Below are 14,009 nucleotides of genomic sequence, written 5' to 3' on the forward strand. Positions count from 1 at the left end.
ATCACTTTGCAATCGCCTGTGCGAATGGATTCTTCGTAAAACCCATCGCACAGAAACGATCCGCTTTGTACACATGCAATGCGTCTGCACAGTTCTGACCTGATTGCAGCGCTGCAAAAAAAACTAGCGTGCGATCAGGTCTGAATGACCCCCACAAGCTTATTGCTGATTTGGTTACATTTGGTTCAGTGCAAATGTTGCAGCTAAATACAATTAGTAAATGAGTCAGCAGAAATACAGTATAATATTTGTGAGTTAGAATTTCATTAATATGATAACTTTTATATGATTAATTAGTGTACAGAGGCCTAAATAAAGGTCTGTAGTCAAACAAAGGGGGTCTATTTATAAAGCAGTAATTACCCCTTTCTCCAGCCTGTTCATCAGAGAGTGGGGTAATCACTGCTTCCTCCTATTCAGTAAGAGGGATACCACAGATGTCTCTTGCAGCCTGTGTTGTCACATACTCCTACTGCACCTCTACACTATAGCCTGCTATAGGGACTTTGGTGTCTGCGCAATATATTACATGTCAGAAAGTTTTTGCCTATATACTATATTGTTATTACATTCATACTGTATTATTTAAAATATGGAGAAAAGATATGACTGTACAATGTGGAACACACATCACGTGGTACATCTAAGAATCTTAGGAGTCACTTAAATTAGCCCCGAAGGGGGCAAGTTGCCATTGCACTGGCGTAGTAACGGCGCCTACGGAAATACAACTTGCCCCCCTCGCGGCCCGGTCTCACCCCGGACTCACAGTTTATTGTACGTAGCCCTATGTGGATGTGAACTGAACTCTGCACGTCCGGTCGTACCGTAATGTGTTGTGAGCGATCTTACCCCTGATTGGATTACTGAGTGGGAAACTACTTGGTCTCATACATGCTCACAGTATTATACATATCATTTCTCAGACTGCACTGCTAGGAGCTTGCTTTTGCGCAAGGACTCTCTGAGAATGATCTGACTCAGATATTTACCCTGTCATTGGGAATCGCAGGCTGATAAAATACTTAGTTGGAGAAACATCTGCTTTTCTTAAAATGCATTATTTGTGTGGTGCCCCAGGGTGGTTTGGCTGGGGTAGATGGGGGTGCCCTGCGCCCAGAGGCGAACCCCTGTAATGTTAGTGACCTGTACGATTGAGGTCACTGTGACGATTGGTGAGCAGGCTCATATGTTGGCCAATATATACCAAAAACCTCAGATATGTATAATTACATTTATTATAATTCTATGGTTGTATGTTGCACCTGCTCTCTTATTCTTATGTTTCTAAAAATACTCATGGACCGATGCAGAGCTGGACACAAGCCAGCCGCATTGCTCCTATAATTGCATGCAAGAAACTAAGGGGGAGATGTATAACTAAGCAGTGATAAAAGTGGAGAAGTGAGCCAGTGGAGAAGTTGCCCATGGCAACCAATCAGCATTGACGTAACATTTATAATTTGCATACTACAAAAGTATACAGAGCAACTGATTGGTTGCCTTGGGCAACTTCTCCACAGGCTCACTTCTCCACTTTTATCACTGCTTAGTACATGCCCCCCTAAATGTATATTTTCCCAAGTACAGATGTAGCCATGCTTATCTTGCTGCAATGCAGCATGCTGCATAGTGGGCCGGTCTGTGACTAATCGCAGCAGGCAATAGCTTTATTAATGGAGCAATTGGCTGCTGCGAATAGTCGCAGCCCATCAAGCCATGCAGCAAGCCATGTTGCAGCACGCACACATCGCAGCAAAGATGAGCATGGCTACATCTGTATGCAGAGCTATGTCTGGGGCCGGACCAACCCTGTCTATATTCTTGGTTGGCTATCATCATTATTATTGCACACTTGCAACAAGCCTAACCCTGGTGCAAAAGATTAATGTGAAAACAGGCGTAATAATAATAATGCTAGCGCACAATTCTGTACAGTCTGCAGTTCTGTCTGCATGCCTTCACTGAACATAGCCTGTGTTACAGCTGAGTTCTATCCCAGTTTCAAGTATAGATGTGCCTGAGATGCATGTGACTCTACAGTGCCTGTCAGATGCCAAGGGCATTTGGCATGCCTAGGGGCACAAGCAGCTTCTGCTGATTAAAATGATATGTAGCATGCCTATATTCTATGTGTGACTGTGGCTGTATCTGCATACAAAATGTTACGTTACAGTTTATTCTTGGAAATCACTGTAACGTAGCATTTCATATGCAGATACAGCCACAGTGTATATTTATAAAGACATTAATAATGTGTGTCATATGTGTAAGGGGCATTACTGTGTGGGATCATGTGTATAAATGATTTATTAATGTGTGGCATTATGTGTTTAAGGTGTGTGGTGTACCATATAGAAAGGGCACTACTGTGTGGTCTAATGTGAATAAAAAGCAAAAAAAGTGCGCCAAATGTGTGCACTGTTCCTATTTAAAATATAGGAAGTAGGAGCACAAAAAATGAGGACTGCTATGGGTGAGGGTTGATGGTGCTGGGAAAGGGTGCAGGGTCAGAGGCGGAACTAGCACCCGTGCTAGGGGGCACCAGCCAAAATCTTGCCTAGGGCATCATATTGGTTAGGGCTGGCTCTGGTGCCTGTAGTTATGTGCACATGGTCCCAGAGTAAGTGCAGTGTAAAGACACTCAGGATTTGCTCTGCAAATGGACTCTGCATTGGCATCTCAGTCTATCATATACAGCAGGCATTCCCAACCACGGTCCTCAAGGCACACCAACAGTGCAGGTTTTATGGGCCCTACACACATGCCGATATTACTGCACGATATGAACGATCTCGTTCATTAATGAACGAGATGACGTTCATATCGTGCAGTGTGGAGTCACCAGCGATGAACGATGCGCAGCCCCGCGCTCGTTCATCGCTGGTGACATGTCGGCTGTGCATGCAGGCCAATATGGACGAGATCGTCCATATTTGCCTGCATGTCTATGGAGCCGGGTGACGGGGGGAGTGAAGAAACTGCACCCCCGCTGCCCGGTCGCCCATCGGCCGTATCGGCCGTCGGGCACCTCGGCGGCACATCGCCTAATGTGTAGGGCGCATTAGTGATATCCAGGGTGCAGAACAGATGGTTAAATCAAAATAACTGAGGTACTAATAAAGTCACCTGTGCTGCAGCCTGGATATCACTAAAACCTGCACTGTTAGTGTGCCTTGAGGACCGTGGTTGGGAATGCCTGCTATACAGTAATGTACAGCTCAGAGGCTTAGTGATAGATGTTAATGAGGCCACAACTTTGACACAGGAAACAAAAAGGAGTAATTACCAGAGACTTAACCAGTTTCATCCTGAGTGACACAAACTTTGAATTGAGGTGTTTTGGTGGTTTCTTTGTGGGTCTTCATACAGTATAAACTGAAATCATCTCACCATAGATCTGAGCCCTGAGAGATCAAGGTCTACAGTTCTCTGCATATATACTTGGAAAGCCAAACAGAATACAGACAGATACAGACACAAAGGAGGAAGGGGGAAGAGGGGAGGGAATTTACCTGCATGATGTAATTGCACTCCGAAAGCTGCATCTTTGGATTAAGACTCAAATGCATATGAGTATATGCATCCTCAAATACTTTATCATACAAGGCTCCGAAGATATCCCTTTCCTTTTCTGTGCGTGTATTTAACCAAGCCTGGAAAGTAAGAGAATGGAGTCACGTCTTACCTCGTCTCTTTTCTTAAGTTTTTGATAATGTCGATATTACCTTAAAACACAAAGCTATACCTTTACCATGGAGCCACTGCGGCCGCTAGACTTAATACTCACGCTACGTACTTCGTACGCTATTTGCGTACAGAGTCCCGCACCGTGTACGTACTTTGCGTACAAACGCCGCGCTGGGGGTACAAAGTACACACAGCGCGTACACACTCAATTGATATACTTTAAACCTTATTAGTAATACAATGCAATGATATGATTACACTTTAAACCTTATGCAGCAAAGCACTGCAATGATGTTACACCTTAAACCTTATGCAGCTCTGACGGTACAAAGTACCCGCAGCGCGTACACACCTTATCAATACACTTTTAAACCTTATACAGTTAGGTAATGTAATACGCTTTAAACCTTAGCAGGGAAATGAGGACACAACACCATTTGTAGTTAACCGCTGGGTTCTAACACCACAGTGGATTAATTGAAAGGGGATAACAGTACAAGTTATACACTACAAGGCTAACAATATAAATCTACAACAGAATAATGGCTACAGTCAATGTACATACGTGAGAATATTCGCTTGCGCAACCTGGACCAGTCCTCCGCTCATCAGATAGATAGCGTTCAGAGTCTTGTGTGACCTAGCCTGCTGCAGGCTCTTTTTATTCACTTCATCCAAAACATAACACAATGGATACTGTAATCTCTTTGTTCATTGGACACAGGGATGGTCATTTACAGTACAGGAGAGGTCATAGGTCTGTTTGAATAGGTGGGTGATGTCTTTCTTAACTGCTCTTGTGGGTGGTCTCCTCTGGATTCCCCCCGCATACATAATATACAGTAAATACAGTTTAAACCTATATTCTGCTTCTGCATCTAACTATCCTCAGGAACATGCGATCTTCCTCAAACCAACACCAGAATGTTTCCCTTAAAGTACCCTACAGCTGGATACCAAACTCCACCTTGTAACCTTGTTCTGTCCCCTCCTATCCTGTAAAGGTGAATCTCTTTGTTCTGTAACCATTTTAAACAGCTATTTCTTTCTGATGTGGTGCAGGGGGGCTATGTGTACAATGTGCACTATTTGGGTTAAATATGTAATGTTCTGATAACCCTCTATGCGCTCACAAATTCCGCCGTAAATACCCATACCACGCGCAGGTCCGCGGGAGCGATCATACGCAAATTGCGGATATGTGCACGCACGGCGGAACAAGTGCACGCGCAGCGGGCATGTGTGTGTGGTTAGTACGTGGTGTGTGTGCTACAATATTTTTCGACTTTGACATTTTCCTCCCAATAAAGCAATGGGTATGTGCGGTCACACATTTCCACTTTCCAATATTACATAAAATCCATAAGTTTTCCACTTGTTACTCTATATACCATTATTTATAATAGAGAAATAGGAAACATAGATTAAAAGCGCTCCAATAATACCCAATTTCACAAATGGCACCCAAAAGGTGAACAAATAAGAATTTACTCACCGGTAATTCTATTTCTCGTAGTCCGTAGTGGATGCTGGGTACTCCATAAGGACCATGGGGTATAGACAGGCTCCGCAGGAGACTGGGCACTCTTAAAAGAAAGATTAGGTACTATATCTGGTGTGCACTGGCTCCTCCCTCTATGCCCCTCCTCCAGACCTCAGTTAGGGAAACTGTGCCCGGAAGAGCTGACATTACTAGGAAAGGATTTAGAATCCAGGGTAAGACTCATACCAGCCACACCAATCACACCGTACAACTCGTGATAACTATACCCAGTTAACAGTATGAACAATAACTGAGCCTCTCTCAACAGATGGCTCATACAATAACCCTTTAGTTAAGCAATAACTATATACATGTATTGCAGAGAGTCCGCACTTGGGACGGGCTCCCAGCATCCACTACGGACTACGAGAAATAGAATTACCGGTGAGTAAATTCTTATTTTCTCTGACGTCCTAGTGGATGCTGGGTACTCCGTAAGGACCATGGGGATTATACCAAAGCTCCCAAACGGGCGGGAGAGTGCGGATGACTCTGCAGCACCGAATGAGCAAACTCAAGGTCCTCCTCAGCCAGGGTATCAAACTTGTAAAATTTTGCAAAAGTGTTTGAACCCGACCAAGTAGCAGCTCGGCAAAGTTGTAAAGCCGAGACGTGGAATGGGCTTTTACTGATTTAGGATGCGGCAGTCCTGCCGCAGAATGTGCAAGCTGAATCGTGCTACAGATCCAGCGAGCAATAGTCTGCTTTGAAGCAGGAGCACCCAGCTTGTTGGGTGCATGCAGGATAAATAGCGAGTCAGTTTTTCTGACTCTAGCCGTCCTGGAAACATAAAGTTTCAGGGCCCGGACTACGTCCAGCAACTTGGAATCCTCCAAGTCCCTAGTAGCCGCAGGCACCACAATAGGTAGGTTCAAATGAAACGATGATACCACCTTAGGGAGAAATTGGTGACAAGTCCTCCATTCTGCCCTTTCCATATGGAAGATCAGATATGGGCTTTTACATGACAAAGCCGCCAATTCTGACACACGCCTAGTCCAAGCTAAGGCCAAAAGCATGACCACTTTCCACGTGAGATATTTTAGCTCCACGGTCTTAAGTGGCTCAAACCAGTGGGATTTTAGGAATCCAACACACGTTAAGATCCCAAGGTGCCACTGGAGGCACAAAAGGGGCTGAATATGCAGCACCCCTGAAACAACGTCCGAACTTCAGGCAGTGAAGCCAGTTCTTTTTGAGAGAAAAAGGGATAGGGCCGAAATCTTGGCCTTTATGGATCCTAATTTTAGGCCCATAGTCACTCCTGACTGTAGGAAGTGCAGGAATCGACCCCCCTGGAATTCCTCTATAGGGCCTTCCCGGCCACACACCAAGCAACCTATTTTCGCCATATACAGTGAAAAAGTCTTGCTGTCACGTCTTTCCTAGCCTTTATCAGCGTAGGAATAACTGCATCCGGAATGCCCTTTTCCGCTAGGATCCGGCGTTCAACCGCCATGCCGTCCAACGCAGCCGCGGTAAGTCTTGGATCAGACAGGGTCCCTGTTGCAACATGTCCTGACTGAGAGGCAGAGGCCATGGGTCCTCTGAGAGCATTTCTTGCAGTTCCGGGTACCGAGTCCTTCTTGGCCAATCCGGAGCTAAGAATATTGTTCACACTCCTCCGTTTATTACAATTCTCAGCCCTTGGGTCTGAGAGGAAGAGGAGGGAATATATAGACCGACTGGAACACCCATGGTGTTACTAGTGCGACCACAGCTATCGCCTGAGAGTCCCTTGACCCAGCGTAAAACCTTTTTTATCTTTTTATTGAGGTGGGACGCCATGTAGTCCACCTGAGGCAGTTTCCATCAATTTGCAAAACTGCGTGAAGACTTCCTGATGAAGTCACCCCTTTCCCGGGTGGAGGTCGTATCCACTCCCGGAATGAACACTGCTGACAGTGCGCTTACTTGATTCTCCGCCCAGCGAAGAATTCTGGTCGCTTCTACCCTCGCCACCCTGCTCCTTGTGCCGCCCTGGCGGTTTACATGAGCCCCTGCGGTCTGACTGGATCAGAACCGGTTGGTCGCGAAGCAGGAACTCCGCTTGACTTAGGGCGTTGTATATGGCCCTTAGTTCCAGGATATTGATGTGAAGGCAAGTCTGTTGGCTTGACCACAAACCTTGGAATTTTCTTCCCTGTGTAACTGCCCCCCACCCTCGGAGGCTTGCATCCGTGGTCACCAGGACCCAGTCCTGAATGCCGAATCTGCGGCCCTCGAGAAGGTGAGCACTCCGCAGCCACCACAGGAGAGACACCCTGGCCCTGGGGGATAGGGTGATTAACCGATGCATCTGAAGATGTGATCCGGACCACTTGTACAGTAAGTTCCATTGTGCATGGAACCAGCCGAAGGGGATGGCCTCGTATGATGCCATCATCCTTCCCAGGACTCGAGTGCAGTGATGCACTGACACCTGTTTTGGTTTTCTATAGATTCCTGACCAGTGTCATGAGCTCCTGAGCTCTCTCTATCGGGAGATAAACCCTCATCTGGTCTGTGTCTAGGATCATGCGTAGGCGAGGCAGATGAGCTGTAGGAACCAACTGCGACTTTGGAATATATAGAATCCAGTCGTGTTGCCGTTTCACTTCCAGAGAAGGTGATACGCTGTCCAGCAACTGCTCTCTTGATCTCGCTTTTATGAGGAGATCATCCAAGTATGTGATAATAATGACACCTTGCTTCCGCAGGAACACCATCATATCCGCCATTACCTTGGTGAAATTGGTAATGACAATCCCGTACCGCAATTCTGTGGTACGCCTGATGAGGTGGATAAATGGGGACACAAAGGTATGCATCCCTTATGTCCCGATTCATTTCAGGCTTGCAATGACCGCTCTTAGCGATTCCATCTTGAACCTGAACCTTTTCAGGTATATGTTCAGGGATTTTAATTCAATATGGGTCTAACCGAACCGTCTGGTTTCGGGATTATAACATGGTCGAATAATAACACCCTCTTGTTGAAGGAGGGGACCCTTGACCACCACCTGTTGAAGATACAATTTACGAATTGCAGTTAACACTGGCTCCCTCTCTTGGGGGGAAGCCCGCCGGGTCCTCGGTGAGGGGGCATCTTCTCACAGTCCAGCCTGTATCCCTGCGATACAATTTCTATTGCCCAGGGATCTAACAGGGAGTGAACCCACTTGTGGCTGAACTTACGAAGGCGTGTCCCCACCGGGCCTAGCTCCGCCTGTGGAGCCCCAGCGACATGCGGTGGATTTTTGTAGAGGCCGGGGAGGACTTCTGTTCCTGGGGACTAGCTGTGTTGTACAGCTTCTTTCTTCTGCCCCCGGCTCTGACAAGAAAGGACGCACCTCAGACTTTCTTGCTTCTTTATTCGAAAAGCTGCATTTAATAATGTCGTGCTTTCCTAGGCTGTGCAGGAATATAAGGCAAAATATCAGAATTACCAGCTATAGCTGTGGAGACCAGGCCCGAGAACCTTTCTCCACACAATCCTCAGCCTTCCATATGCCTCTTAAGTTGGCATCATCTGTCCAATGTATATTCTACAGGACACGTCAAGCAGAAATCGACATAGCTTTTGTCTCTAGGACCCAGTATACTCATGTCCCTTTGGGCATGCTTTATAATTATATATCTATCACTTAAGACAGCATCTTAAAATATTTATATGCATACTAGGGTCTCAATCTCTGCTGATAAGGTACCTGTCCACGCTGCCACAGTGCTATAAACCCATGCCGACACAATCGCCGGTCTGGGTAGTATACTAGAATGTGCACACTATCTGCAGGATCCCTGAGAATAGCTAGTGCAAACAGGACACCCCAAGGGGAAGATTCTCAACACATCCTGACCCTAGTGGGGAAAGGATACTGCCTGAGAATTCTCTTGTGGGAAGCTGCCGTCTCTTGTCTGGAGATTCCCGCTCTTTTTCCTCATGAGAGGAGGGAAATTTACCTCAGCATTCTTCCCCTTAACATGTGTACTCTCGTGTCAAGGACAGATGAGTCATCAGTGATATGCAAATCATCTTTTATTTCAATAATCATATATTGAATATCTTTTAGCCCTCTTGGCTGTAACTTTGCATTATCGTAGTCGACAGTGGAGTTAAACTCCGTGTCGATACTTTGTTATTTTGGATAGTGAGCATAGAGAGACTCTGAAGGACTCTGTGACATAGGGACAGACCAGGGTAGATTTCCTTTCTGTTCCCTAACCTTTTGTGCAATAATTTTACCTCAGCACTTACACATATCCAAACAGGTGTCGGCGTTGTTGACGGAGACACCCTCCCACACACTTATCCGCTCTATCACCTCCTTAGAGGAGCCTTTTACCTCAGACATGTCGACACACGCGTACCGACACACCACACACACAGGGGATGCTCTATTTGAAGACAGTTCCCCCACCAGGCCCTTTGGAGAGACAGAGAGAGAGTATGCCAGCACACACCACAGCGCTATATAATACAGGGATGTACACTATACTGAGTGATTTTTCCCCTATAGCAGCTTATATACACAGTTTTGCGCCTAAATTTATGTGCCCCCCCTCTCTTTTTTACCCTTTGTGTACCAGGATACTGCAGGGAAGAGCCTGGGGAGCTTCCTTCCAGCTGAGCTGTGAAGAGAAAATGGCGCCGGTGTGCTGAGGAAGAAGGCCCGGCCCCCTCAGCGGCGGGCTTCTGTCCTTTTATGTACTTTAATGGCGGGGGTTAATGCACATATACAGTTTATCAGACTGTATTATGTGCTTTTCGCCAAGTAAGGTAATCTAATTGCTGCCCAGGGCGCCTCCCCCCAGCGCCCTGCACCCATCAGTGACCGGAGTGTGTGGTGTGCTAAGGGAGCAATGGCGCACAGCTGCAGTGCTGTGCGCTACCTTAATGAAGACCGTAGTCTTCAGCCGCCGATTTTCAACTTCTCTTCGTTCTTCTGGCTCTGCAAGGGGGACGGCGGCGTGGCTCCGGGACCGGACGACCGAGGACTGGGCCTGTGTTCGATCCCTCTGGAGCTAATGGTGTCCAGTAGCCTTAGAAGCCCAAGCTAGCTGCAAGCAGGTAGGTTCGCTTCTCTCCCCTCAGTCCCACGTAGCAATGAGTCTGTTGCCAGCAGATCTCACTGAAAATAAAAAACCTAACAAATACTTTCTTTTCTAGGAAGCTCAGGAGAGCCCCTAGGGTGCATCCAGCTCTGGCCGGGCACAGATACTAACTGAGGTCTGGAGGAGGGGCATAGAGGGAGGAGCCAGTGCACACCAGATATAGTACCTAATCTTTCTTTTAAGAGTGCCCAGTCTCCTGCGGAGCCTGTCTATACCCCATGGTCCTTACGGAGTACCCAGCATCCACTAGGACGTCAGAGAAATAAAGGTTTATAAAACCATATTTAGGTATACCACATTATTAGGCAATATTCAGACATCAATACAAGTACAGCGATTCCTTTACAGGATAATAAAATTACGAAAAATAGCGTACGCATAGATATCCCCCATAGGCATGACAGCAACTGGTCGGAGAGTCCTGGAAAAACCCCTGATGGATATGGGCACTCTGGAATACAGGCTCCGGAAATCGGGATCCAGTACAGCGACTCCGCACCAGTGAAGAGTACAGCCTTTCAGTGGGATAGCAGAATGGGGATATTTACACTTAACGCATTTCAGACAATGGTAGTCCTTCCTCAGAAGCGTATATATAGATAGTGTGCCCATATCCATCAAGGGTTTTGTCCAGGACTCTCCGACCAGTTACTGTTATGCCTATGGGGGATATCTATGTGTGCGCTTTTATTCGTCATTTTATTATCCTGTAAAGGAATCGCTGGACTTCTTTTGACATAATGCCTAATGTCGCTTACACATTATGCAACACAGACATAGCAAAGGCAGATACAGAAGAAAATGACAGGGGGCCCCCATGAAAGGGGAAGAGGGGAAGTTAGTGGTACTAGATACCAGAAAAGGGGCATGGTCTCAATACAAGGGAGGTGGCAGAGGGACATACATAGGGTGACATGCACAGGGTGACATACACAGGGTGAACGAGGGGCATACACAGGGTGACAGTGGCACCTATGCATGGGATGACATAGGTACATACACATGGTGACTGACGGGCATACAGAGGGTGATAGTGGCACATACACATGAGGTGCCAGAGGGTCATATATAGGGTGACAGAGGCACATACACAGGGTGACAGTGGCACATATACATGGGACAGTAGGACAGTGGGTCATGCATAGGCTAACAACGATCGATCTCCCTGTGCCCCCTTCCCCCCCAAACCGGTTTTACCAGTCCCAATATTACTTTTTCCCTCGCCCTAAATACCCGGTGGTCTTGGTGCATGTCGGCACCAACGATAAAGTTAGTGGTAGGTGGGATGTCCTTAAGAAAGACTATAGAGAATCAGGCAAGAAACTTAAGGCACTGACATCTAGGGTAATATTCTCCGAAATATTAAAGCAAATAGAAAAGCAAAAACCAGACGTGCTGTCACTGCTGCCAGTAGGGGATTGTCAGTCCCAAATATACATAAAATATAGAAAAAGGTGTACTGGCGCTAGTAGAAGTTTCTCCAATATTAATAACAGAAACGTGGATGAATTGAAACAAGTATATAATTTATTCACTAAACAGTTAAAATATCACTTAAAAACAAATAAGTTTGGGCATGGATTGAAGCTGAGAATCAAAATAAGAATAGCTGCTAGTATGCATCCACATGTGATCCCGGACTGAGAAATAAAGTTCCCTGGGGAATAGTATAGTTTAAATACAGCTGGTGTTACCCATGGTGATGGAGTCCTCCAAGTGCTTGGAAAATAACAGCAGGCAAGCTGTGATGTTTTATGCAGAGGTTAATTTCCAATCGGTGCTGTAATGATGGCAGCTTGTCACCAACATATGCATTCCATCCTGTGAGGATCCAGATATGGACTTTTAACACGAATATTCCTGCCTGGGAAATTTCTCTGTGGGACTGCATCATTACAGCACCGATTGGAGTTAATCAACCTCTGCATAAAACATCACAGCTTGCTGCTGTTATTTTCCAAGCTCTTGGAGGACTCCATCACCATGGGTAACACCAGCTGTATTTAAACTATACTATTCCCCAGGGAACTTTATTTCTCAGTCCGGGATCACATGTGGATGCATACTAGCAGCTATTCTTATTTTGATTCTCAGCTTCAATCCATGCCCAAACTTATTTGTTTTTAAGTGATATTTTAACTATTTAGTGAATAAATTATATACTTGTTTCAATTCATCCACGTTTCTGTTATTAATATTGGAGAAACTTCTACTAGCGCCAGTACACCTTTTTCTATATTCTCCAAAATATTACCAGTGCCACGTGCTAATCCAGGGAGACAGAGATTAGGGAGGTTCATGTGTGGCTTAGAGACTGGTATAAGGAAGGAGGGGTTTGTGTTCTTGGAACACTGGGCGGACTTTACAGTCAGATGCCATCTTTTTTGTCGCGATGGATTGCACCTGAATGAGGAGGGGGCTGCGGTGCTAGGGGGCAGCATGGTTAGAGGGTTGGAGGAGCTTTTAAACTAGGAGCCTGAGAACAGTAAGGATGGGGGTAGTGAATAAAATGGGGGTGCGAAGAGGGAGGGAAAGCTCAGCCGGCAAGGGTAATTGCAGGGGTATTGACACAGGAATTACGATTAAAGGTATTGACTATGGTATTCCTAAATTATCTTTTATAACGATTATGGTTCAACAGTACGGTATATAGAAAAAGATGTCCATAGCATTAGAGAGACTACCTTCATTGGGGATGGGGGTTAGAAAGACCTAAAAGGTAAATTGAGGATAGTAGTAAAATAGGCTGTATTAAGTATGATGGGAGTGCTAAGGGGGGGAGAATAACAGTTGGTAGGAGTAATTCTAGAAAGGCACTTGTAAGTAAGGATAACATACCATTAACACAAACGGGCAAGGGTAATACAGTATTAAGCTACAATGTATGCTTGCGAACGCAAGAAGCCTATCAGGTAAGATGGGGGAATTAGAATGGCTTGTATCAAAAAATCTGTATGATATTATAGGTATTACGGAAACATGGTGGGACGACTCCCATGACTGGGTTGCAAATTTGGAGGGATATTCACTTTTCAGGAGGGATAGGGCTACCAAAAGGGAAGGAGGGGTATGTCTCTATGTAAAACCATCTCTAAAACCAAACACAATAGATGTTTTTTACGAGGGGACTGGAGATAACGTGGAATCGCTATGGGTTGTGATCACAAGTGGGGGCATTGTAGCAAAAAAACCTAGTCATTGGCATGTGCTACAAACAACCGGATATCAGCGTACATGACGAGGGGTTCCGGTATGAATGGTCGACCATGTTATGGTCAACAGTCATTAGGTTGACCACTATTGGTCGACATTGGCATGGTCGACATGGACAAATGATCGACATATGAAAATGATTGACACACGAAAGGTCGACACATGAAAAGGTCGACATAAGTTTTTTAACTTTTTTGGTGTTGTTTTCTTCACTTCGCTCGCCATGCTTCGGGCAAGGTGCCTCGCTCCACTACCGCTGCGCTCAGCACAGGTTACCGTTCTCCCAATCGTAGTCCACGTGGATTGTAAAGTATGGAAACATTCTACAAAAGAAAAAAAAAATTGAAAAACTCCTGTAGACCTTTTCATGTGTCGACCATGTGCCCATGTCGACCAATAGCGGTCGACCTAATGACTGTTGACCATAACATGGTCGACCATCCAAACGGATACGATGACGAGGAACAAC

The 14,009-nt window shown here is 45.8% G+C and overlaps 1 protein-coding gene across 1 annotated transcript in view; it reads right to left on the reverse strand.

The window, feature by feature from the left end:
- DNAH8 (dynein axonemal heavy chain 8) overlaps window positions 1-14,009 on the reverse strand; it is a 1,853,457-nt gene that overhangs the window by 565,055 nt on the left and 1,274,393 nt on the right. The window contains exon 52 of the mRNA XM_063918852.1: window positions 3,516-3,656. Within this exon, the coding sequence (XP_063774922.1) occupies window positions 3,516-3,656 (141 nt within the window). The remainder of the gene's footprint in view (window positions 1-3,515; window positions 3,657-14,009) is intronic.

This window comes from Pseudophryne corroboree, chromosome 4 (genome assembly GCF_028390025.1).
Source record: "Pseudophryne corroboree isolate aPseCor3 chromosome 4, aPseCor3.hap2, whole genome shotgun sequence".
NCBI classification, from domain to species: Eukaryota; Metazoa; Chordata; class Amphibia; order Anura; family Myobatrachidae; genus Pseudophryne; species Pseudophryne corroboree.